Genomic DNA, 27,341 nt, shown 5'->3' on the forward strand with positions numbered 1-27,341 from the left:
CCTGTGGACTCAAAAAGAATGTGTACTCTGCTACTGTTGGGTGGAGTGTTCTGTTAGGTCTAGTTGGTTTATAGTATTGTTCAAATTCTCTATTTTCTCTATTGATCTTCTGTGTAGTTGTTCTATCCATGATTAAAAGTAAGGTAGTGAAGTCTCCCAACTTCTATTGTAGAACTATTTCTTTTTTTAATCCTATAAATTTTTGCTTCATATGTTTTGGGGCTCTGTTGTTAGGTGTGTATATGTCTATAATTGGTGTATCTTCTTGAGGTATTGACCATTTTCTCAATATATAATGTTCTTCTTTGTTTCTTGTAAAAATTTTTAAAGTCTGTTGTCTCTGATATCAGTATAACCACCTTTGCTGTCTTTTTGCATGGAATTTGCATGGAATAGTTACATGCAATATCTTTTTTCCATCATCTGACTTTCAACCTAGTTGTGTCTTTGGATCTAAAGTAAGCTTCTTTGTAGACAGCATATAGCTGGATCTTTAAAAAAAAAAAAAAACTGTTCTGTCAAACTCTGCCTTTTTGTTGCAGAATTTAATCCATTTTTATTTAATGTAACTGCTGATATGGAAGGGCTTGATTCTGTCACTTTACTATTCATTTTCTATATGTCTTATCTTTTTTTGTTCTTGAGTTCCTATATTATTACCTTCTTTTGTGTTGAACTGATTTTTTTTTTGTCGTATGCCATTTTTATTCCTTCTCATTTTCTTTATTCCATATTTTTTAGTTATTTTTTAGTGGTTACCCTGGTATAATGGGTTGAACAGTGTCTCCTCAAAATTTATATTCACCTAGAACCTCAAAATGTGTTCATATTTGGAAGTAGGGTCTTGGCAAATATAATTAATTAAGATTAAGTCATATTGGCTTAGGGTGGAGCCCAATCCAATGACGAGAAACCAGAAACACACAAAGGGGGAAGAAGGCCATGTGATGACTGAGGCAGAGATTAGAATGGTGCATCCATAAACCAAGTAATGCCAAAGATTCCTAGCAACCACCAGAAACTAGGGAGAGGCAAGGAAGGATTCTTCTCTAGAACCCCCACAAGCTGGGCCCTGTCAACACCTTGATTTTGGATTTCTAACCTCCAGAACTGTGAGAGAATAAATTTCTGTTATTCAGGTTATCAAGTCTGTGGTCTGGATATCATGGAAATCCCAAGAAACTAATACATTTGAGTATTACAATTGACAACAAACAAGTTTCAACTAATACCAGCTTAGGCTTAATAGTACACAAAACTCTGCTGCTAAACAGCTCACCCTTCCTCCTCTACGTTGTTATCGGAAATTACATCTTTATATATGCATTGTGTGCCATTAACATAGATTTGCAATTAGTGTTTTGTGCCTTTGTCTTTCAACTTAGGCGGGGAAAAAAGAGAAATTATAAACCAAAAATACAATAATACTGGTTTTCTATTTACTTATATAGTTACCTTTACTGGTATTTTTTTTCCTTGTATTGCTTTGAGTTACTATCTAGTATCCTTTCACATCAGCCTGAAGTACTCCTAGCATTTCTTGTAGGGCAGGTCGACTAGTGGTGAACCCCCTCAACTTTTATTTATCTAGAAAGTCTTAATTTCATCTCTATTTTTGTAGGATAGTTTTGCTCAATATAGAATTCTTAGTTGATAGCTTTTTTTTTTTTTTTTTTTTTTTGCTCTTTAAATATTTCATCCCAGTGCCTTCTGGCCTCCATGGTTTGTGATAAGAAATTGTCCTTATCCTTATTAAGGATCCCGTGTACGCAATGAGTCTCTTTTCTCTTGCTGCTTTCAAGATTCTCTCTTTGTCTTTGTCTTTTGGCAGTTTGATAATAATATGTCTCAGTGTGGCTCTCTTTGCATTTATTCTCCTTGGAGTTTATTAAGCTTCTTGAGTGTGTACAGTCATGTCTCTCATCAAATTTGTGGCACTTTTAGTCATTATTTCTTCAAATATTCTTTCTTCCCCTCTTCTCTCTCTCCTGTCCTTCTGAGACTCCTGTTATGGATATGTCTGTATGCTTGATGGCCTGCCATAGGTATCTTAGGCTCCATTAATTTTTCTTCATTCTTTTTTCTTTGTGCTCCTCAGACTAGATAACTCTAATTGATCCATCTTTGAGGTCACTGACTCTTCTGCTCCAATCTGCTGCTAAACCCATCTAATGATTTTTTCATTCCAATTATTGTACTATTCAGCTCTAGAATTTCTATTTGTTACTATTTATGATTCCTATCTGTTTGTTTCTTTTTCCCCCATTGGTAGGAAAGCATTTGAAAGCAGTTGAGCCCCAGTGCCAACCACTGAAACTCTTCTGTCTGGGGTACTACTGAAATTCCTGCAGTAGCTGCCCACACCATGTTCCTTTAAGCTGGGACCAGTGCTTCTTGGGATCACCTAGTAGGAAATGAGCAGGGAGACGTTGCCTGCTCTCCTAGACTGATCATAAAGGGAGGCAGCCTGACAGCATTAGAAATATACTTCACAGTTCAGGTCCTGGTTCTGCCACTTCCTTGTGTTGTCATGTAGGATGATCATTTCTTTGCACCTTGGATTCCTCATCTGTAGGATGGCCAATTTGTCCCGGTTTGCCTGAGATTTTCCTGGCTTTAGCACTAAAAGTCCCATATCCCAGGAACACCTACTCATCTGTGAGATGGAGATAATGCTACCTACCACAGGGTGGTTGTGAGGAATAGGAAGAAGATACAGGAAGGCACACAGGGCATGGTTGTGTTCCATAATTATTGTTAATTATGCAAAGTGCAGGGAGGGTCTTTGAAGACTGGAAATGATGCACCAAATAGCTATCATTTTGACATGATACTTTCCATGGAGCACCTGAAAGCAAAACCTGGAGAGTTTTCTGTTAGTTCTCCTTGACCATTTCTGCCAGCTATCCCTCTGGGAACATCGCCATGTGTCAGATCCCCACGTGCTGCAGAGGGAGAGCCATCACTTGCCTCTTTAATGACACACCCAGCTTCTTTCTGGCTCTGTTCAATGCTGATGGACAGGGCTGTGTTTACTACAACGTGAAGGCCTGGTGAGTGGTTTGGGGAAATCCTGGCCCCATGGAATGTTTCTGGTGGTGACAAAGGGAGACAATGAGGTGGTAGTCCATGGGAAAAGGAGGAGCCATCAGTGTCCAGAGGTCTGGGAAGGCAGTGAGGCAGGGCTAAAGTGGGGCCTGCAGGGACATAGGTATTTTGAGGCCTGACCTTGCTTGCTAGATCCATGTCATAGCAAAAGAGAAGGGCAATTCCCCAAGTCCTGCTCCACTTGTACCCCCAGAGCACTAAGATCTGGATTATTGGCTTGATTCATGGAAGAATTACTTAGTGGAGAAGAATGTTTTATACCACAAGTAAGTGAGGGAGAGGCCATGGGTACCACTTCCATGGGGGTTTTTAAGAGAGGCACATATTCTTGTCAGCCAAAATTCAATTTCATAAGAACTGTTTTCAGAAGGAATGACTTACTCTTGTGTTATAGATGTTCCTGTTGCCATTTTGGTGCCTGAGATCTTGTATGCCCAGACTTTTGGGCTCACGTTTCATTTCTTCCCTCCTGGGTTTGGCCTGAGCCTCTATTATCTCTCTCAAACCTGCCCTTTCTGACTGACATTCCTGTAGCATCAACAGATGAAGAGGCATCAGACCAGATTAGGCAGAAGAAGTGAGGCTGCCCACTGGCCTTCATGGTTCTTCTAGTCTAGGACAGTGTCTCAGAGCCCTGCCTGCCTATACCCTGTAGTGATGAGGGCTTCCTTCAGTTGCTTGACATCAACTTCTCACCTCTGTATTTCTCCTAGTTGCCCATACGTCCTGGTCTTGGATGAGGAAGGTGGGACCGCCAATGACTACAAGGGCTACGTAGTCCACAAATGGAGCTGGACTTCCAAGACAGAGACTTTGCTTTCCCTGGAATATAAGGTGGGCATGGACAGCACAGGTGGGGTGGCTTCAGCAACCTTCCTTGGGCTGCCCAGCATTAAGAGTCAGAGGGATACCTGTAAGACAAGTGCCTTGCCCTTAGGAGCTTTATAGTCTCATTCAGCCATTCCCCAGTTGGTGAGCAGGGGTCGGGAGCTGGCTGAGGTTAACTTTTCTCCAGCCTACAACAACTGTTGGCTGCTGTACTGACCTTTCCTAGTAATATCTGTCCTATTTTATTTTTATTGTTAATATTACTACATTTTGATGGTTTAAATGCCTTTCACTTTAGAAGGAACCATTATAGTAGTTGATAGCTTTATTTTTAATGCCTATACATGGCAATAAGAATTGTAATTCTATGTTGGTCTGCCCAGTTTCTGTTTGTATAACTTTACTATGTCATGAAATAAAAAACCTGTAAGTCAAAGGTGGCTGGCAGACAAACTCTTTTTTATTATTCATTTGATTGTTCAGACAGCCACTCATCAAAGATTTATTAAATAATAAATTAGTGTGGAATTACTAATATTAATAATGATAAAGTTAATAAAGTAACTAAATGTGCTTGTTACTTTATTTAAGGCAAAGTTTCTCATCCTTGGCAGAAAAGACACTTTGGGATGGATAATTCTTTGTTATAACTATGCATTGTAGGATATTTAGCAGCATCCCACCAGATACCAGAAGTAACCTCTCCCCAAGCTGTGACAACTGAAAATATCCCCAGACATTGTCAGATGTCCCTGGGGGGGGGGGGGGGGGGGAAGAGTTGCCCTTGATTGAGAATCACTGATCTAGGGGGTAGAAAGATAAGCAATGCCCTTCAAGGAAACCCAAAGTCCAGGAGAGTGACACAAGATAGAGAAGATTAAGGGCAATTAGAGAGGGACAAATTCATAGGGATTCAGAGAAAGATCACAGAACACAAAATCCACTCAAGGTGGTATTAAGAGCCCCAGGGTAAGGGTTATGGACGGAAGTACTCTTAGAGTGTGTGGCAGGGCTCAGGTACCCTACCCCTAATCGTCTGTCTCATACCTGTCCTATTCATCCTCTGCATTGGCCACTGGATTTTCATCCCTATATCTGAATTCCTATAGATCACACCTCTGCTCAGAAACATTCAATCCCTTGAACATATCTCACCCTTCCTATCCCCTTGGCCTGAAATGTGCTCCCTCCTGTCTCTGCCAATCCAAATTTCCCCTCCTTCACAGCCCAGCTCATGCTTCTTCTCCATCCTGGCACTGTAGTCCACATCCAGTTCTCTCTTCTCACAGTACCCACAGTCTGGGTTACTCATATGATAATTAGTCATGCTCTGGTTGCATATAAGAATCCTGTGGAACCTTAAAAAATGCAGATCACCAGACACAGCCTCAGAGAGATTCTGATTCAGGTGGTCTGTTATAAGTGCTAGATTTCTGTATTTTTGACAATCAATTCTGATGTTTGGCCAGGTCAGAGATTGTCAGTCTAGGAGTGTATTGAGTTGTTGTCTTAATATTAAACTTTTTGTAGCTGTATGAAGTTTATAGTCCATGAAGATTATAAATTGATTGCATGCAGGCACCATATATTATGTGTCAGTGTGACCAAGTGGACAGAATGGAATGAGAGCCTGAGAAGCCTTATATAGTGCCAGCTAGCCAGACTCTGGCTTTGAAGCTGTGTGAAAATCACTCAGCTCCTGAGTCTTGATTGTCTAATCAATACAGAGTGGATCACCAGACCAGCCCTGCCTCACACTGCTTTTGTGGGAATTAAATAAAATAATGGCAGGGAAGTTGCTTTGACATCACTAAAGTGTTTGGGTAACATAGTTCAGTTCATTGTCCTATCCCCTGGAGCTGCATACAGAAGTGCACAACAGGGACTGGTGTAGTCAGGAGCGGCCTGGAGTACAAAATGACCCTTGAGTTGCCTCAGGAATGTGGGTGCATATGATTCATGTAGATAGAAGAGGGAAGGGAGAGCATTCTGGGTAGAAGGAATAGCATCTGTAAAGGCTTGGATTTGAGACTTAGTGTGTCATCTTTAAAAGTTCACAGGTGCTTCTTGTGAAAGAAAGGGGGGCAGGAGGTGTATACGCTGTGAGGTAGAGGTGAGATGTGTTGGATGTCAGGCTGAGGAACTTGCTTGTTGTTTTGTAGGCTGCAGTGGCCAGTTTGTTGTCACCCAAATATCTACATTTCCAGTGTTTTTCATTCCTCTCTGAAAATCTAAGTTTCCCTCCAGTTTCCCATCATTTCTCTTCAGTCTGAAGAAGTTCCTTTAGAATTTCTTGAAGTGCAGATCTGCTGACAACAAATTCTGTTTGCTTTCATGTTAAAAATGTCTTTATGAAAGGATATCTTTGCTGAGTATGGAATTCTGGGTTGACTGGTTTTTTTTTTTCCTTCCAGCAATTTAAAAATACTGTTCCACTGTGTATGTCCTCCAAAGTTTATGATGAGAATTCTGTATTTATTCAAATCATTGTTCATTTTTCTAGCTGCTTTTAAGATTTTCTCTTTAACCTGATTTTCTAAGTTTGACTATGATGTGTTTAGGTATGGTTGTCTTTGTTCTGTTGGGGGTTTCCTGAGCTTCTTGAATTTGTAAATTCATGTCCTTCACCAAATTTGGAAAGTCTTCTGTCAATGTTTTAGGGAAAAATGTGCTCAATCTCTCCCCTTTTCCCCTGAGACTCCAATTACATGTATTTTAGAGCTTTCAATATTGTCCCAAAGGTCTCTGAGACTCTGTTCTTTCTTTTTCTTTTAATTTTCAAGAGAGAGAGAGCACGACCAGGGGCAGGGACAGAGGGAGAGAGAGACAATTTTTTTTAAGGATACTTTGTGTGGACATTCAAGTTGACATTGCCTCTTCTTTTTAAAAAGATTTATTTATTTGAGAGAGAGAGAAAGTGTGTGTGGGGGGGGTGCAAAAGGGGAGGGAGAGAGAGAATCTCAAGCAGACTCTCCACTGAGCGTGGAGCGCACCACAGGGCTCGATCTCACGACACTGAGATCATGACCTGAGTGGAAATCAAGAGTCAGTGCTTAACCAACTGAGCCACCCAGGCACCCCCAGAGAGAATCTTAAGCAGGCTCCACACTCATCGTGGAGCCCCATGTGGGGCTCGATCTCACAACCCCAAGATCATGACCTGAGCCAAAATTTGGTTAAGAGTTGGACACTTAACTGACTAAGCCACCCACGCACCCCAACTCTGTTCTTTCTTGTTCAGTTTCTTCTGTTCTCAGCTTGGATAATTTCTATGGATCTAACTCTCAAGTTCACTGACTTTATTCTGATATCTTCATTCTGCTATCATGCTAATCCTGTGAATTTTTAAATTTTTGTATATATATTTTCAAGTCTAGAATTTCCATTTAGTTCTTTTTTAATATTTTCTATTTCTGTGCCGAGATTGTCTATTTTTTCATTTATTACAAATATATTTTCCTTGGCTTCATTGAGTACAGTTAAATTAGCTGCTTTAAAGTTTTTGTCTGATAATTTCAACATCTGGGACATACCACACAGGATTGGCTATCTGTTACCTTGAGAATGGCTCACACTTCACCGGTTCTTTACATGTTGAGTAATTTTAGATCACTGACATTGTGTATGTTGTGTGAGGATCTGTGGATTGTGGAGTCTGAATTTTGATATATTTCTCTGAAGAGTGTTAACATTTTTGTTTTAGCAGGCAGTGAACTAGGTTAGACTCACACCACAAACTTTGTCTTACCTGCAGTAGGCAGGAGCTCACATCTCAGTCCAGTTTTTCTGTTTCCCTAGCAGTAAGCTGTCTTGAGTCTTCTCTGCTCATGCATGGTTCAGGGATTAGCCAGGGATATGGATGGTTTATTCATAGAATTTGGAGCTCTATTTCTTTGGCACTGTCTCTTCTGGAATTTTATCCTTACTTTTCTGTGATTGTAGTTTCCACAAGTTTAGCCCTTTGGTTCTCTAGGCCAGGAAGATGGTGGTGTTTTGGCCATGATGGTGGCTTGCCTTCAGGCTAAAGCTGTAAGGTAGAAATTCATCCCATGCTGGCCCTTTCTTTTAAGTTTTGATTCTTCAAAATTTGCCCACTTTTGTTATTCTTCAGAGACTTCAGGTTATTGTTTTATTGTATTTGTGTCAAGTTCTGTGGGAGGGCCAGCCTGGTAGGAACTGACTCAGTTGTATTGGGAGTACAACCAGTTGGTCAGTTTCTAAGTTGAGGGCTGGCATGCTCAGTTCAGCAGTGTGTAGAAAGTTGACCAGAAAGGCGTTAAGTGTCTGCCTTCAGCTCAGGTCATGATCCCAGGATCCTGGGATCGAGCCCCACATTGGGCTCCCTGCTCTGCAGGGAGTCTGCTTCTCCCTCTCCCACTCCCCCTGCTTGTGTTCCCTCTCTCGTTGTGTCTCTCTCTGTCAAATAAATAAATAAAATATTTTTTTTAAAAAAGAAATTTGACTAGAAAGGGAAAGATCAGAGGATGGGCTAGTTCAAAGATTAGTTATGGAGTTACTAGCCAGACCTGACGTGATGAAGGGTAGAAGCAACATTTTTTAAAGGAGCCATTTTAGTAGAAGGATTCAGTGGCATTCAAGCATCAGCTGTAGGGGATAAATGAGAGGAGAGAGGAGTATAGATGACTCCACAATGGAGTATGTATCTGGGTGGAAACAGAAGTTTCTGAGAGCGTCAGAGATCAATATAGTTTTAGATGTGCTAATTGGGCTCAGTGGCTTTTATGACATAATCCTCTCTTAGGGTGAGAGATTAGGGATGATGGATATATGTGATGGGTTGGCTCATGAATTCCCAAGAAGATGAGTAGTGAATGAGTTTGTAGAGCACCCATATTTGGGGCACTGGAGAGAGGAAGAGAAACCACCCAGGGAGCAGGGATAATAAAAAACAGTTGTACTGTACTAAGCCCTGTGCATGTTTTCCCATGAAATATGCTCAGTGCCCTAGGAAAAAAATTCTGTTACTGTCCCCAGGCTCAGAGAAGCTAACCAACTTGCCTAAAATTGCTCCACTGGTAAGTAGCTACACTGGGATTTGAAACTTGTCAAACTGTAGCACTTGAGCTCTTAACCACAGCTCTATACTACACTCTCTAGAAGAACAGGAGAAGGTAGGGTTTTTTCTTAAGTGGGAGTGATCAACAAGTTTGAAGATGTCAAAAGACTTGACAAGAAGGCAGCCATGGATCAAATGTTTTCCGGGTGCTAGAGAGCACTAGCACACAGACTGTAGAGTATGAGGAAGGGACTCAGTGGTGAAGAAACTGAATGTAGACTTTGGGGCCAATAAATGGTATAGCAGAAGGAAATGGAAGTGAAATGAAGAGTATTCCTTAGTTCAGAGGAGTCCTGGGGTACACATAGATCAGGGACACTGAAGATGGAAGAAAGCATCACCACACAGCAGGTGGGGCTGTAGACTCCTAGGCCCTTGCATAGGGCCTCTGTGCATACATAACTCTCTGCAGACGTGAACCATCCAGGGACCTCACAGGATTGCGCTGCCATATCCTGACAATATCTGCTCATGTGTGTTAGGGATCTTTGTGGCTTGTGAATCCACTGCTATAATCTTCATCTCATTTGAACGTAATACTAGCCTTTCAGCTATTTCCCCTTGAGGAATTTTAGCTTCAGAGAAGCTGGCTTGCTAACAGAGCCTGAATTGGAACTTACTTCTAGAACACAAAATTCTCAGTAAGGAGTGAGTTGCTGTAAAGGCAGCTCATCCTCCCTCATAGGAAATCCCACCCTTTTGGAAGTGATCTTTTTAAAAGGCCCCTTTGGTTCCTCCTCAGGGGAAGAGTAGTGAATATTTGGTGATTGAGGGGAGGGGACTGAGCATGTATGGCTCAGCCCCTGCTGGGTTTCCTTTTGTCATCTGCCCACCCACCCACAGAGGAGTGCATTCTGGTGCTTCCTGCCTTGTTGTCAGCTTCCCAAGGCAGCTCTGTGTGCTCTAGAGCAAGGCTCATAGTCAGACTTGGTGCCTGGGTGCACATGTCTGATTCATAGATAGTGTAGGCTTATGACCCAACCTGCATCTCTATCCAGCTCTACTAGAACCAAAGCTGATTTGCCTCCAGATTCCTATGTCTCTTTCACAGGTGGTTCTAAGCTTGGGCTGGAAAGGGAAGGGGCAGGTATAGGAAAGCATCAGTTAGGTTTTCTGCCAGTCCCCCCAAAAAAGACTGGAATTCTTTCTTCTTTAGGAAAGCTAAATTCCAACAAAAGAACTGGTAGGATCTTACAGCTTTCTCGGCCCCAAGCCAAGAGGAGCTTTGTGCTTTGTGGGGGGGGGGGGGGGGGGAAGGGTGGATAATAGAAGCAGAGACTCCCTAAGAACTGTTTCTTCATCTGCAGGTGAATGAGCAAATTAAGCTGACGGTGCTGAGCCAGGACTCCATCATGGTCACCTTCACCTCCCTAAATGAAACAATAACACTCTCGGTATCAGCCAGCAATTGTCCCCATGGGGTAGCGCATGAAAAACGGGTAAGCCAAAGCAGACCAGGTCCCCAGGCCTGACCCCAGCATGTCTCAATGTGGGTTGCCAGTCCATATCTCAATGCCTGTGCTCCTCTATCCCTCCACCCCCTTCCCCATGCGGGGCCCTACCTCTTTCTCTGACTAATGAATGGACTCCTATTCATCATTCACTGTCTGATGTTAGCACTACCTTCTCTGTGAAACTTCTATCAATTCGGAGTCTTTCATTTGTGATAGTCTCCAAAGCAGATTAGCAAAGCATGGAGAGAAACTATATTGGCTCAGTAAATTGAAAAGTCTATCAGTAGGCAGCTGTAGGCATGGCTGGATCCAGACCCTCAAATGATTCCATCAGATCTTCCCATCTCTTGGCTCTGCTTTCCTCTTTATTGGCTTCATTCTCAGGGAGTTTCTCTCCTTATGGTGACAAGATGATCATGGGCATCTCTGGGCTCGTTATTCTACCAGCTTTGTTCTTTCTAGGAGAAAAAGGGCTTCTCTTTCCTAAGTGCTCAAGTAGAAGTGCCAACACCAACATTGCTGCCTCTGCCTGAAGTGGCCACCGTGGCCAGGAGCACAGGTTGCTCTCACAGGGCAGGCTTGCGTATCATGTCCATCCTGAGAGCCGAAGGGCATGATCAGCCCAGGTATACCACCTGGGTGAAGGATGGGGCAGGAACATCATGGTGCTGTTACCAGAAGAGGGAGAGATGATACTGGAAAGAATAACTACCAATGTGTGTCGATGACCCTCTCCACCACCCCCTTTCCATCCCAAGGAGAGTCCGCCTCTCCCTCTGCTCAGCCCTCCCAGCCATGACTCATCTCTATTCTAGCACTCCTTTATTTATAAACCTATCTTCTCTACCAGACTGAGAATTTCCTGTCATTCCTACTAATGTCTTTCTCCAGGGCTCCAGAACAGGACTGCTTCAAATTAAGTACTTACTAAATGTTTGTTGGGTGGGTAAGAAAACAGTGGAGACTGGAAGCCCAGGTCTTCTATTTGCTGGGTCTTTATGGATCCTACTGTGTTCCTGATCCCGAGTCAACATCATGGAGAGAGATAGAGAGGATGGATCCCCAATCCTTGAGGGGTTACTGGTCTAGTTGAGAACACTTGACATACACTGTGAGACTGGGATAACCAAGGGTTCATTGATGGAGCAAGTCACTTGCATTGCAAACAGGGTGCTTTGCTGGGATTAGTTCACTGGGGAAGGCTCCTTGGAACGGGAGCAGAGGGACCCACACCTCCCAGTTCCTGTGGGCTCAGTCCTGGTTTATACCTGCCAGCCTGGAGGAATTATTTTTTTTGAAGATTTTATTTATTTATTTGACAGAGACACACACAGTGAGAGAGGGAACACAAGCAAGGGGAGTGGGAGAGGGAGAAGCAGGCTTCCCGCTGAGCAGGGAGCCCGATGCGGGGCTCGATCCCAGGACCCTGGGATCATGACCTGAGCTGAAGCCAGACGCTTGACTGAGCCACCCAGGCGCCCCCAGCCTGGAGAAATTATTAATAGCATCTTATTTCACTCTCAAAAGTGTCCTGGTTTGGATGTTCATTTATATGATCATCCAGAGGGCAGTGCACCCTCCGCATGTTCCTGTCTGGGGCTGAGCAAGGCTGTTGTGCTGCAGGGGCATTTGCCACCAACATGCCACAGGCTCATAGACTCACAGAGCTGACAGAGCCCATTAGGAGCAGCCAGCCCAATGTTCTCACTTTACATGGGGACATGGAGGCAGGCATTTGTGAGGGACCCATGCTATATGAACAAGACACAAAGAACACCTGTGTTTCTCTGGGAGGAGAGCATTGCACCTGTTTTCTCACCACCTTTTCATTTGAGCAGCATTTCAATTTCATTAATTCATTAAATAATTCAATAAACATTGATTAGCACTTGCAGTGTGCCAACTTGGCTGCTGGGATGTAGAAATGGAAGAAATCTCACTCTCTCTAGTCTCTAAAATACCTTCCGTCTAATGGAAGGGGCAAAAGCATCAACACCAGTTGTAATCCAGCTGGATTGGTACAGTGTGCCAGGGAGAGGGGCACCATGGAAGCTGCTGGGGTACCAGGAGAGAGTGTTCGTTAAAGGGGCCCCATAGGAGCACCCAGGAAACTCAGATGCCTGTGACTTCAGGCTGCACTGATTACTTCAAAGAGCAGAAGAACCCCGGCTTTTGATCCATTTGGGCTAAGATGATGATCATGCTTATTGATGAGTCCACCCTGCCCATTTGGTTCCATTTTATTACTCTACTCTAAAAATCACTTTTTTGTGTTATATGACTAAGTACACATGATGCATGAGGTCCTATGTCTCTATTTCTTAAAAACCTTTTTAGACTGTGTTTAAAAAATGTGAGCTTACTTTTCTTACCAAAGGCAATAGATATTAGAGTATTGTTCTTTCCCATAAAATGGTAGTGATGCTTCGTTTTCCTAACAACCTCTTGTTTGGTAGTCACTGGAATCTGGATCACTGCTAAGAACCAGGATGTAAGCAATCAAAGACCCCCATGAACAGCCAAGAGAGGTCACTCTCTGTCCATGTACCAAACATGCCCTCTGGGCCTAGGAAAACCCCTTAATAATTCAAGTCTTATTTTATCTTACCTGAATGCAATCTTAGAAGTGAGAACTAGAAGTCCAGAGCTGTGCTGTCCAATATGGTAGCCACAAGTCACAAGTGGCTACTGAGCACTTGTAATGTGACAAGTCTAAATGGAGATCGGCCAAAAGAGAAAATACGCATTGCATTTCAAAAACTTAACATGAAAAGAAAATGTAAAATTTCTCATGAGTTTGATTCCATGTTAAAATAATCATTTTTTTGATATCTTGGGTTAGATAAATATGTTGCTAGAATTAACTTCACCTTTAAGAGCTTTTTCATGTGGCTACAGGAACGTTTACAACCACATGTGTAGCTTGTGTTTTATTCCTAGTGGAGCGTGTGGGTCTAGAAGGTGGTATCTTCATCAGGGAAGCTCACAGAGGCAGTTTGACAGTGTGGTAGAAAGCAGGAAAGTTATTTAAAAGGACATCATAATTCAAAAAGTATAACTGTCTCGGGGACATTTAGCATAGGGCTAAGCAAACCAGTACATTAAAACAGCTTCTGGAAACAGTGCTGGGTTCTAGTCAGTAGTCATTGATGCTGACCCAGAAGACTGACTTGCCATAGAAACGTCAAGGTCATAACCCCTTCTGTTTGAGATAACAGATTTCAGACTAGATAAACAACAGCAAATGAGGAACTATTGGATTTATCGTAGGGAACATGATTTCCAAATGTTGACTTCAGCTGCCAGGTTAAGCATCTTGGAATACTTTGACATGAAATCTGGAGGCCCAGAAAATTGGCTCATGTTCGATTCCTGGACTGTCAGAGCTGCAAGGGGCCCCTGAGAAGACTTGCTGATTGTGCAGGCTGGCCTAGGGTAGGAAAAGGCCATAGAGCCTTGGGCTGTTCCCTTCCATTTCTGGGCCCCAGTGTCCCCATCTGTATAGTGATATGTAAGGGCCTGCCCAGCTTCCACACTCTCCCACCTGGGACTTTTACAGTCCGTTCAACTTCTTCCTATGTCTGTGTGTTTGGGGTTGGTTATCGCTCATCAGCAAAATCCATGGCAGCCTAGAAAATCTGAGGGTGGGAGGTAGGGTGGCCTCGTCCCACTAAGTTCCCATCACTGAGAAGCTTGTTAAATGGCTTCCCCAGACACGCATCACCTTGGAAGGAGCCACCTATCAGAGCGACAAGCAGAACAGCAGTCCCAGCTTTTATGGCCCTGCAGCCAGGCTCCTCACTAAATATTTCTATCGAGGCTGCACTTTGAAAGTGAGGCAACACCTCAATTTAAATGCTTTATTAGCCCAGAGCGCCACCTCAAATCCTTTTTGGAAGCAGGCTGGGTATAAATTACAAATAAATAAATAAAATTAGCCTAGAAGCAGCAGCTGAGGCCAAAAACCAGAAGGATGGTTGAGGCTTTGCTGTTAATTGGGTGCATCCTTTATGGAAGTCCTGCCTGCAGGGTAAAGAAGGACACATAGAGTGACCATCATTCTTCAGAAAATCTGTCCACTATCCATCCCATTCTCTCTACCTGAGGCTTCAATTCCACAGAAATTGGGCTGATGTGCAGGAATTCACTGAGCAGAGGGGGAGAGAGGTGTGTACCAGCAGAGGGGACGACACCTCCTCCAAACCAGAGCAAGGCCTAGTTGTTGGTGGGTTGGGCTAACTGGCTTCTCTCCTCCTTGGCCTTTCCCCAGCTACTGACCCGCATGGATGACAAAATATTTAAGATGAACCGAGCTTTGGCAGAGATCAAGAAGCGGTTTAAAAAGACAGTGTCACAATTTATGAATTCTGTCTTGCTGGCAGCAGGTAAGGGGCAGAAAGGTGGGGGGTGCCTATCTGATAACTTCCTAAATCTTGGGTCACCTGCAAGGCATCTCTGAGGACAGCTTTTTACCACCCAGGGAGATGGGCGGGCAGGGTGACTTCCTCATTGGTAGATGGGTGATAAGACTTGGGCCTCTGAAGCAAAGGTACTTTCTCAGGGCCATGTCATGAGTAATGGAGGCCTTCACCACCTTCAGTTTCTGAGTGCCTTCCCGTGTGTCCTCAGTGTCTCCTGTGGTTGTTTTATTTTCCTGGGCCTCCCATTGTTGTTCTGTAACTCTGACCTACTCCTCCATCTGGTTCACCTTTCAGCTCTATCTCCCATATTGTCCATCCATTTGTAGATCCTGTTCCTCTCCTTGTGGACAATCTCAATAGAAGAGAAAAAAGCAGCCAGCTCACCAGGCTGTCCCTGTTAGGCCACAGGGCTCCCCCTGGGGCCAGCCTGGTGACCCCAGGACCCCTCCCACATCGAGGCTCTCCTGCTGATGGGCCTGGAGACAAAGGAACAGTGACTTCCATTCTATGCCACCCCCTGGCTGGTTCCCAGGGGGCTGTGCTCCAAGGAGTTTCTCCTTATCCCTAAAGACTCAGTTCAACTGTATCCCTCCTCCAGAAAGCCTTCCCTGATTTCCCCAGCAGAATGAGTCTCATACTCCTCTGGGTTCTTACAGCACATACAAAATGTACTCTAATTATAAATCTTAACCTAGCATTGTGAATATTTCTTTGTTTGCCCATCCCCCCGTACCCTGGCTTGGAGTTCTCAGAGGCAGAGAACCCTGTTTGGGTCATCAGTATATTCCCAGCATCCAAGAAATGTTTGATAGGTGAATGAAGGAATGAAGGTCCTGGGCCTCAGAAGTTTTCAGGTCTAGTAGGGAAACTAAAACAAGAACACAAATAAATACAACAAAGAAAGTGATGGAAATTACTTAACTCCAGAGATACAGGGAACAGCATTCTCAGGGAAGAGAACAGTGTGGATGCATTGTGTACCCTGCCTCTATGAGTACAATGGATGACGCAGACCTGAATGAAACATGGGCTCCTTGGCAGAAGAGGGATCTCAGCTGGGTCTTGACAAATGAATAGAAATGAGACTGATTTGTTCTTACATTCAGCCAGCATTTACCGATCCACTAACTGTACTAGGGTTGGAGCTCTGTGCCGGACAGCAGAGGGGAGGCAGCCTGGCGGGAGAACGTGCAAGCGTGGAGGAGTGGCGTGGAAGATGAGCTGAAGGGCTGCTGATATGCAGAGCCCCACAGCAGGGCAGGGAAGGCTGGGCCACGAGGGAGAGTGACAGCTGTGTCTTCTGTTAACAGGCCTGTTCACCATAGAATACCCGGTTAAGGAAGAGGCAGAAATCAGTCGAGCCAAGGTAAAATTGAGTCCCTATCTCGAGCGGAGCACCAAGCCAAGTTTATACTCAGGAGAAGCCCTCTTATTACGATCTCAGTCAGCCCGACCTGAATCCTCAATTGGAGAGTCTTCGAGGGAAGAGCCTGGGGCTGTTTCTATAAGCCCCACTCGGAAGAAGAGCATCAAAATCCAAGCCAAAGCCGTGGTCACACCGAGGTGGGCTTGGGCCTTCATTTTTTCTGGCCTCCATGTGTCAGACATGGTGATGGGCAGTAGGCTCACAATGGAGAACAAAAGAGATGAAGCCCCTCCCTCTTGGAGCTGAAATGTTAGGGGCCGGAGAAGGTAGACAATAAACACATGAAGGAATGAAGTCATTTTAGGTAGTGATAAGGTCTAGGAAGAAAGTAAATCAGGGTCATGGGTTAAAGCAGGAGTTAGCAAACTAGGACCGTTCACCAAATCTGGCCCCCCTGCCTGCCTTTTTATGAGTGAGCTAAGTAAGAGTTTTTACCTTTTGAAGTGCTTGTGGGGGAAAGGATCAAAAGAAGAATATTTTATGACATGTGCAATGATATAAAATTTAAATGTCAGATCCGTAAGTAAGGTTTTATTGGAACAGCCACGCCCACTCATTTACATATTGTCCATAGCTGCTTTCCTGCTAAGACAGAAATGTTGAGTAATTATGACTGAGACCATCTGGCCTGCAAAAACTAGAATATTTACTATCTGGCGCTGTATAGAAAATGTTGACTACTGCCAGGGGTGGATAGTGACTGGGAAGTGGGCTGGGAGGTACTAAATGAGATAGCCAGTCAGGGAAGGCACTTCTGAGGAGGTGATATTTAAATGGGGACCCAGGATGAAAGATGAGAAATAGGCAGCCACAGAGAAGGACACGGGGAAGGAACAGCAGGCAGAGGGTAGAGCAAGCAGAGACCTGTGACAAGAACATACCACCATGCTGGTCTGTGTGAGGGAAAGAAAGACCAGTGCGGAGCATGGTGATGAAGAGGTGACATGGCTGTGAACTGAGGATAGAGAGATAGGCAGGAGCCAGATCAGGTGGCCTTGTTAGTGTTGTAGGAAGCTATCCCATAACTTTAAGACAGGAAGTGGTATCATCTGATTCATGGGGTTTTTTAACTTAAAAAAAATAAAATAAAAATATGTATCTTTTATATTTTTCTATTTTAATTTTATATAATATTAATTAATTATATAAATTTTAATATAATATTAAAAGGCTTGGGGGAAAAGCATTTTGAGGGCCTCATTAAAGTATTTTAATATAATATTAGTATAATATTTCTATATAAAAATACAGAAAAATGAACAAATCCTAAGTGTATGGTCAATGCATATCACGAAGTGAACACACCTTATAACCAAACCAAGGAATAGAACATTACCAGCTCCTTAGAAGTGCCCTCTTGTCCTTGCCCTCCCAAGCCTTCCTCCTCAAAGGGAAGAGTTCTAGCTTCATACATTTGTGAGGTTTTTTAAAAAACTTTATTGAAATGGAACTATTCAGTATGTATTCTTTGGCATCTAGCCTCTTTTTTTCTCAACATTATAATCATGAGTTGTTGTGTATAGCAGTAGTTTTTTCATTCTCATTGCTGTATGATGATGTATTATTTGAATACACTACAAATTATGCATTCTAATGTTACTGGATATTTGGGTTGTTTACAGTTTTGGTAATGACAAACTGTGCTAGTGTTAGCATATGTCCTTATTTATGGTGGGTGGAGCCCGGTGTGGCGCTCAATCCCAGGACCCAAGATCATGACCTGAGTCGAAATCAAGAGTTGGATACTCAACCGACTGAGCCTCCCAGGAGCCCCTATAAATTATGTTTTTAATTTAATTTTTCTATTTGTTGCTGGTTATAGAAAGTCAGTTGATTATATCTCAATTTAAATTTATTTTTAATTTACTTACAGTAAACTTTACTCTTTTTGGTGTAAAAGTCTGTGAGTTTTGGTAAATGCAGAGTTGTGTAACCACCACCATAGCCAAGACACAGAATGGTTTTATCACCTCCCACCGGCCCACCCCCAAATTCCTTCATGTGGCCCCTCTGTAGTCAAACTCTTCACTCACCCTTAATCTCTAGCAACCACTGACCTGTTCTTTGTAGCTATAGTTCTGCATTTTCTAAAATGTCATATAAATCGGATTATACTCTGTATAGCCTTTTGAGTCTAGCTTCTTTCACTTAGCATAATGCATGCAAGATTTATCCATGTTGTGGCACATATCACCAGTTCATTTATTCTTATTGCTGAGTAGTATTCTCTTTCAGGGAGCCCCAACACTATCCCCACATTCAGAGATTTACCAGAACTCATGGGATTCAGCATATATTTGCATGAATGTATGAGTTTTATTACAGTGAAAGGATATGTGATATCCCCTCTTCTATTTCTGATGGTAATTTGGGTCTTTTCTTTTATGTTGGTCAGTCTGGCTATAGTTTCATCAATTTTATTAATCTTTTCAAAGAATCAGCTTTTGGTTTCATTGATTTTTCTCTATTGTTATTCTGTTTTCAGTTCCATTTTTTCTGCCATTTACTTTTATCTTCCTTTTGCTTGTTTTGTGTATAAATTGCTTTTTACTAGTTTCTAAATTGTAAGCTTAGATTATTAGTGAGGTCTTATTTTCTAATATGCATTTAATTCTGCAAACTTCCTTCTAAGCATATTTTGCCTGCATTCCATAAATTTTGAAATGATGGATTTTAATTTTTATTCCATTTAAAATATTTCCTAATTTTCCTGTGATTCTTTGGCCCATGGGTTATTTAGAAATTCAATCTCTAATTTCCAAATGTTTGAGGATTTTCTAGATATCTCTTTGTTATTGATTTTTAGTTTACTTCTGATACAGTCTGAGAACATATTTTGTATGATTTCTATTCTTTTAAGTTTGTTAAGGTTTGTTTTATGACCCCAGAATGTGGTCCATCTTGGTAAGTGCTACATGTGCCCTTGAAAAGAACTGTATTCTGCTCTTGATGGGTGGAGTCTTCAGCAAATCTTTCAATAGAAGATCATGGACAAGTGTCAATGATGTCCAGTGATAGTGCTGTTTAGTTCTTCTGTATCCTTGCTGATTTTCCGTCTTCTTGTTCTGTTGGTTACTGAGAATAGAGTGTTGATGTCTCCAAGTATGATTGTGGATTTATTTCACCTAAGTTTCTTAAAATATGTGTAACTGTTGAAAGCAAAAATTATAACATTTTTGAGGTTTTTCGATATATGTCTTCAATATCTTAAAATTTTATCATATTTTTGCTTCATCAATCTTGGAGCTATGTTGTCAGGTATAGCACATTTGGCTCTTTTATCATTATGTAATGTCCTCTTGATACCTGGTAATTTTTCTTGTTCTGAAGTCCACTCTGTATAATAATAATACACTCACTTCAGATTTCTTTTGATTAGTATTTGCTTAGCATAACTTTTCCATTCTGTTACTTTTAATCTATCTGTATCATTATGTTTAAAGTACGTTTCTTGTGAATAGCATATAGTTAAGTCTTGTATTTTTATCCAACATGACGATCTTTTAATTGGTGTGATTAGACCATTTACATTTTTTTTTTCGTAAAGAAACATCATTTACTCATATATCTGAGATGTGAAACAAATTAAGAGATACATTTTGCCAACTCACCAAAGACAGGCCATATAAGACAAAGAGTGTGAATATCACCATGAAGCCAACAATTACTACAATTTGGATAGATGTTATGATCAGAGCCATAAAAATCTACAGGATAAATATGAAGCCAGCATACATTAATCCCCAAGAGAACCTATGGTAGAAACAAAGTTTTACTTCAGAATTAGACCATTGACATTTAATGTAATTATTGATATAGTTAGATTTAAGTCTACTATTTTATTATTTTTCTGTTTATATCCTGTTTTTGTTTTTTGTTTTGTTTTGTTGTTGCTCCTCTCTTCTCTCCCGCTTTCTTTTGAATTGCTTGAATATTTTTATTTTTTTTTATTTATTTATTTTAAAGATTTTTTTTAGGTAGAGTGAGAAACAGCAAAAGCAGGGCAGAGGGAGAGGGAGAAGCAGACTTCCGCTGAGCAAGGAGCCCAATGTGGGGCTTGATCCCAGGACCCAGAGATCATGCCCCGAGCCAAAGACAGACACTTAACCGATTGAGCCATCCAGGCACCCCTGCTTGAATATTTTTAGTATTCCATTTTAATTTGTCTATTGGCTTTTTAGTATATCTCTTTGTTTTTTAATTTTTATTTTAGTGTTTGCTTTAGGATTTACATTCTATATGACTTACCTTAAACAGCCTATTTAGGTTTAATATTGCCACTTTAAGGGAAATGTAGTAACCTTATAACCATATATTATGCCTCGTTAGTCTCCCACCATTATAGTATGGTTGTCAAATGTATTACATCTACATATATTAAAACCCCTTAACAATGTTATAATCTTTGTTTCAACAGTCATAAATTTTAAAGAACTTAAGAAAAATAGTTTATTACATTTACTCAGATATTTATAATTTCTGTTGCCCTTCTTTAATTTATGAAGTTCTGAGTTTCCCTCTGAGATCATTCTCTTTCAGCCTGATGAATTTCTTCTAGCATTTCTTTTAGAGCAAGCCTGTTGGTGATAATTCTTTTTTAATTTTCCTTCACTTGATCACATCCTCATTTTGCCTTAATTACTGAAGGATATTTTCACCAGATATAAAATTCTGGTTCAACAGCATTCTAAGTATATTTAGTCAAATATTTATAATTTTCTTCTCTCAGTACCTTAAAGGTATTCTCCTGTTTCATAATCTCCACAGTTTCTGATGAGAAATCCACAGTCATTTAAATTGTTGTTCCTACATACGTACTGTGCCCATGCCCTTGCTGCCGCTGCTATAGCAGTACAGTTCTGCTGCTGAAACTGGCCTTGTGGCAGAGCCAGGAGAGGAAAAAGAAGACATAAAGAGAGAATTCTCTTCACACTCCCAGAATCACAGGGATCTCATTTCTTCTTTCTTTGGCTAGAAAAAAGATATTTCCTCAGGGTTTTTATTAACCAGTTCCACTGTTCCCTTCAGATTCAGTTCACCTTGATTGCATTTCAAATATTCAACCAATTTTGTAGTCCCAACATAAATCTAACTTGGTTTTGATATATCCCCTTTTTATATATTGCTAGATTTGGTTTGCTAGTATTTTATCTAAGATTTTGGTACTTGTGTTTATGAGAGAGATTGGCCAATAATTTCTCCTTTCTTGTCATGTTCTGGTCAGGCTGACTTCTTAAAACAATCTGGGAAGGGAGCACCTGGGTGGCTGTTGGTTAAGCATACAACTCTTGATTTCAGCTCAGGGTCATGAGACTGAGCCCCACATCAGGCTCCGCTCTTAGTGTGGAGTCTACTTGTCCCTTTCTCTCTCCCCTTCCCCTCCCTCCACTCAGATGTACCCATGCTGCTCTCTCTCTCTCTAAAATAAATAAATAAATAAAATCTTTTAAAAAAACAATCTAGGAAGAATTTCTTACTTTTCTATTAGCTGCTATTTGTACACTTGAGTTATTACTTCCTTAAATATTTGATAGAGTTTACCCAGTAAAGCCATCTGCCCTGGAATTTTCTTTCAGTGGAAGTTTTAATTAAAACTTTTATTTTTAGGGCGCCTGGGTGGCTCAGTTGGGCTCAAGCCGACTGCCTTCGGCTCAGGTCATGATCCTGGAGTCCCGGGATCGAGTCCCGCATTGGGCTCCCTGCTGGGCAGGGAGTCTGCTTCTCCCTCTCCCACTCCCCGTTTGTGTTCCCTCTCTCGCTGTGTCTTTCTCTGTCAAATAAATAAATAAAATCTTTAAAAAAAAACTTTTATTTTTAATAGATATAGGAGTATTCAGATTTTCTATTTTTGTGTGTGTTTATTTCGGTAAGTAAGATTTTCCTAGGAATTTACCCATTTCATCTAAATGTTTAGATATGTTGAAATAAAGTTTTTCAAAATATCCTCTTGTGATATTTTAAATGACTATAGGATATATAGTGATACCTCCTTTTACATTTATTTGTGCTTTTTTTTCTTTTTTCCTCAAAGTATTAATTTAGGATTATTTTCCTTCTGTCCGAAGAACTGCCTTTAGAATTCCTCTGCTCTTGCTTTTTTTTTTTTTTTTTTTGGTTTTGCCTTAGTATGTCTTTATTTCGCTTTCAATTTTGAATGATACTCTTGTGATTGACAATTATTTTCTTTTAACATTTTAAAGATGCCTCACTGTTGTTTTCTGATTTCTATGACTTCTACATTTCTATTAAGAAGTCAGCTCCCAGTCTTATTGTTACTTATTGTTGAAGGTCATGTGACTTTTTTCTCTTTTTTTTCTCTCCACCTTTTGTTAATGACTTTTCTTTAGTTAGCAGTTTTTCCATGATGTGCCAAGATGTGATTTTTCTTGCATTCATCTTGTTTGTAGTGCTTCTTGACCCGTGGTTTTCAATGATTTTGGAAAATTCTCAGTCATATTTCATTTTCCTTTTCATTTCCTTTTGTCCGTCTCTCCCTTCCTTCTTTCTCTTTTTCTTCCTCTCCCTCTCCTCTCAGCCTGGGATTTCAAGTATATCCATGTTACACCTTTTCACTGAGCTCCATGCATTTTTTTTCCTATTCTATATTTTAAATTCTTTTCTTCCTTCTGTTCTTCAGTCTAGGTATTTTCTACTGACCTATCTTCCAGTTTAATAATTCTCTCTTTAAATGTACTTAAACTCCTGATAAAACTTATCTCTTGAATTTTTGATTTCACTTACTCTATTTTTAAGTTCTAGAATTTCCAATTGATTCTTTTAGAGTTTTAGCTCTGATGAAATTCTTCATCTTGTCTCCTATTTTCTTACACATATTAATCATGGCTACTTTAACATCTGTGTCAGATATCTGTAATATCTCTATCCCTATGGATCTGTTTCTTATAGTTTTCAGTCAAACCTTGACTTTTATATATCTGATTTTTTTGTGTATGCCACTCTGTATGAAAAAATAGAGAATTTGAGGCTCTGGATAATGTAATGTTCCTTCAGAGAAGATTTACCTTTGCTTTCAACTGTCAACTTGGCTAGAGCCAGATCACCCTCATACAGATAGGAATTGAAGCTGTGTTTCAGTCTTTGTGAGTCTTGTGAGTCTTGTGAGACAAGCCCAGGCGCTTGTCTCCTTCTGTCCCACCACTTCTACTTTTCAGGTATAGTTCTTCAGATCCTCAAATAAAAGCCAGGATTGCTTATCAGGGCCATCTTCTTTGGCAGGCCCTGAACTTCCATTTTCCCCCCTACAACCCATGAACACATACATGAGGAACTCTTCTCACCTTCTCAGCCTGTCATTCCCAGGTTTCACTTTCAGAATCAGAATTTGGTTGAGGGGTAAAGCTGTCCTATATGTCACACTTGCTTTTCTTGTTTTCCCTCTTCTTCCAGATCCTGACCCTGAAAGTTCTCACTTACTTGTGAAATGCAGTTAAACAGTTTTTAAACATTTTTTTGTTGAGTTTTTCTCATTTTTCTCAGAAAGGACAGTTCATCTAAAACCCCCTAGTCAGCCATTGTTGGAAGTGGGAACATTTCTGATTCCTTTGTGGGAAAATTATTTTAGGGTGGAAAAAGTAGAATCAAAGTAGTTGGACACTATTTTAGTAATCCAAGTGACAGTGATATTGTGCTATCAGGGGTAGTAACAGAAAGAAGGAGAAAATTAGGCATATCTGTAATAAATTTTGGAAGTAGCGCTAACATAAATAACTGATAGATGTGGTGTAAGAGAAAAGCAAGTTATTATGAATGACTTTGAGGTATTTGGCTTAAATAACTGAATGAGGATGTGTCATTAACTTGGATGGGGAAGAGTGAGGGCAAAGTAGGTTTAGGAGGAGTTAGGTGAGAATAAATGTGCAAATTACAAATATACTCCTTTCAGTATGCATTGGTACCTATATGAGCAGGGATCCTGACCCAGATGGAGAAAATTCAGGATTCATTCAGAGCCATGTTAGGAATTTTCATAGAGCTATTCAGTGGGCCCCTAAGTCTTTTTCTCCTTTGATCTTAAAACTCATTCTCCTCATGTGACAGAAAACGTCCCTAAACCCCTGAGATTATAGGAATTAACCAAGTTTATACAACTCTAGGACTTTCTGGTCTAAGTAGCTCAAACGTTCAAAATCTCACTTTCCTTATTTTTCAAATGGGTATACTAATCCCTGACCAGTCTACCCTCTCCCTGTATGTTCTTCCAAGTTCCTCTGAAGGGCAAAGACTATTAGATTTGCAGAAATGCTATTTGAGCTGTAAGTGCTACAATAACATGGAGTAGTACGTTTATGTATTTTCAAATACCTCAGAAACATTGTGGGAAGTGAGGAAGGAACTAACAAATATGTTTGTCTATTACACCAGAGCTGCTTTACCATATTCTTGGGTTAGGTTTTCCTTAGGCAGCAGGCTACAAGGCAGCAAGGGGACCAGGGTTTATGTGGGAAGCTGGGAGACAGTACTCCCCCTCCAAAGATAACAGTGAGCAAAGGTGAACAGAACCTATAAAAGCCCCCTTTCCTAATCTTTCTTCCAGTCCCAGGAGCCCTACATGGGATGTTGAATAGCAGAGCACCGAGCAGGAGAGGCATTTTCTAGCCACTCTAACATCTGTCCTATCTGGAAAAACAGGCAGCCCAAGTCTGGACGGGAACTGAAGGCAGGAGCTGCTAGGCTTGGGAACTTAAATGCCGGCTTTCAGCATTGCAGATGCCAGAGCTGACAGGTGGAGGGTGGGGGCTGTTCTAAATGGATGGGCCTGTCTGAAGAGTAAAGTCAAGTTAGAATGGGAAGGGGAACCATTGATGAGACCAGGCTGCAGAGTTTGGATTTGACCTGCAGGGCAAATGACGAAGACCTGGACAGAGAGAGCAATGGGGAGGATCTTCTGATAGGAGCACTGATCTGTGGTTGAGAGGAACATTACCCCATGGAGAAGGAATCAGAGAAGTAAATATCCAGCTGTATGCTCCTCCTTCCTTCTGATCTCTTGCTGGTGCTTCCACTGGCAATACCCAACCAGAGCTTCCTAATGCCTGTATAAACAAAAGCAAATGTATTTCTCAAAGCAAATATATTTCTCTTCTTCTTCCGCTTCCGCTTCTACGCCCGCTTCCGCTTCTACGCCCGCTTCCACTTCTACGCCCGCTTCCGCTTCTGCTTCTTTCTTCTTTCTCTTCTTTCTTCTTCAAAAGCATCATATTAAAAATGCTGTTCTGAACTTTGCTTTTTTCACTTCACAATATATCTTAGAAATTGTCCTGTTAATCGCTTTTGACCTTTTTCTGTTGGCTACATAGTATCTATTGTATAGACATTCCGTGATTGATTTGCTCAATCCTTTATTCCTATTCTAAGTCATGCAGAAGCCATGCAGAAGGCAACAACCACATATATTCATCATTTCACATTTGTACAAATATATCTAAATAAATTGCTAGAGATGGAATTGCTGGGTCAAGGGTCCTGTGTATTTATAATTTTAAGACATAGTCCAGGGGCGCCTGGGTGGCTCAGTTGGTTAAGTGTCCGACTTTTGGTTTCTGCTCAGGTCATGATTTCCAGGTCAGGGGATCAGGCCCTGTATTGAGCTCTGTGGGGAGTCGGCTTCCCCTCTCCTTCTGCCCCTCCCCCCACTCACACACACATTCCCTCTCTGAAATAAATAAATTTTTAAAAAAAGAGAAAGAGTCCAAATTAATCTCCATAAATGTTATGCCAGTTTATGTTCTCATCAGGAGAATATGTTACCTTAGTATAGTTTTAATTCATATTTATCTTTAAAATTTTTCAATTCCAGTATAGTTAACATATAGAGTTATATAACTTAAAGGTGTACAATATAGTGATTCAACAACTCTATACATAACTCAGTGCTCATCATGATAAGTATACTCTTAATCCCAATCACCTATTTCACCCATCATCCTACCCACCTCCCCTCTGGTAACCATCTGTTTGTTCTCTATAGTTAAGTCTGTTTTTTGGTTTGTCTCTTTTTTTTTCTTTGTTCATTTATTTTGTTTCTTCTTTTTTTTAAGGTTTTATTTATTATTTGGGATAGAGAAAGAGGGGGGAGGGGCAGAGGGAGAGGGAGAAGCATGCTGCCCGTTAAGCAGGGAGCCTGACATGGGGCTTGATCCCAGGACCCTGTGATCATGACCTGAGCCGAAGGCAGATGCTTAACCAACTGAGCCACCCAGGCACCCCTGTTTTGTTTCTTAAATTCCACAATAGAGTGAAATCACATATTTTTCTTTCTCTGACTGACTTATTTCAATTAGCATTATACTCTCTAGATCCATCCATGTTGTTGTAAATGGCAAGATTTCATTCTTTTTCATGCCTGAGTGATAGTCTATTATATATATATACACCACGTCTTTTTCTATTCATATTGTGATGGACATTTGGGTTGCTTCCATAATTTGGCTATTGTAAATAATACTGCAATAAACATAGGGGTGCATATTTCTTTTCAAATTAATGTTTTTGTATTCTTTGGGTAAATACCCAGTAGTAGAATTACTGGGCCATATGGTAATTCTTTTTTTTTATTTTTTTGAGGAACCTCCATACTATTTTCCAGAGTGGCTGTACCAGTTTGCATTCCCACCAAAAGTGTAAGAGGGTTCCCCTTTCTCTGCATCCTTGCCAACATCTGTTGTTTCCTATGTTGTTAATTTTAGCCGCTCTGACAGGTGTGAGATGATATCTCATTGTGGTTTTGATTTGCATTTCCCTGATGTTGAGTGATAATAAGCATCTTCATGTGTCTGTTGGCCATCTGTATGTCTTCTTTGGAGAAATATCTGTTCATGTCTTCTGCCCATTTTTTAATTGGATTATTTGGGTTTTGGCATTGACTTTTATAAGTTCTTTATATATTTTGGATACTAACCCTTTATTAGATATGGCATTTGCAAATACGTTCTCCCATTCCATAAGTAGTCTTTTGGTTTTGTTGATTGTTTCCTTTGCTGTGCAGAAACATTTTATTTTGATATAGT

The 27,341-nt window shown here is 41.0% G+C and overlaps 1 protein-coding gene across 1 annotated transcript in view; it reads left to right on the top strand.

The window, feature by feature from the left end:
* Window positions 1-27,341, top strand: part of C1H3orf20 (chromosome 1 C3orf20 homolog) — a 79,350-nt gene that overhangs the window by 25,493 nt on the left and 26,516 nt on the right. The window contains exons 6-10 of the mRNA XM_021695267.1: window positions 2,904-3,053; window positions 3,822-3,942; window positions 10,321-10,452; window positions 14,738-14,852; window positions 16,199-16,451. Coding sequence (XP_021550942.1) covers window positions 2,904-3,053; window positions 3,822-3,942; window positions 10,321-10,452; window positions 14,738-14,852; window positions 16,199-16,451 — 771 coding nt within the window. The remainder of the gene's footprint in view (window positions 1-2,903; window positions 3,054-3,821; window positions 3,943-10,320; window positions 10,453-14,737; window positions 14,853-16,198; window positions 16,452-27,341) is intronic.

The sequence above is a fragment of the Neomonachus schauinslandi genome, chromosome 1, assembly GCF_002201575.2.
Source record: "Neomonachus schauinslandi chromosome 1, ASM220157v2, whole genome shotgun sequence".
Taxonomy (NCBI): domain Eukaryota; kingdom Metazoa; phylum Chordata; class Mammalia; order Carnivora; family Phocidae; genus Neomonachus; species Neomonachus schauinslandi.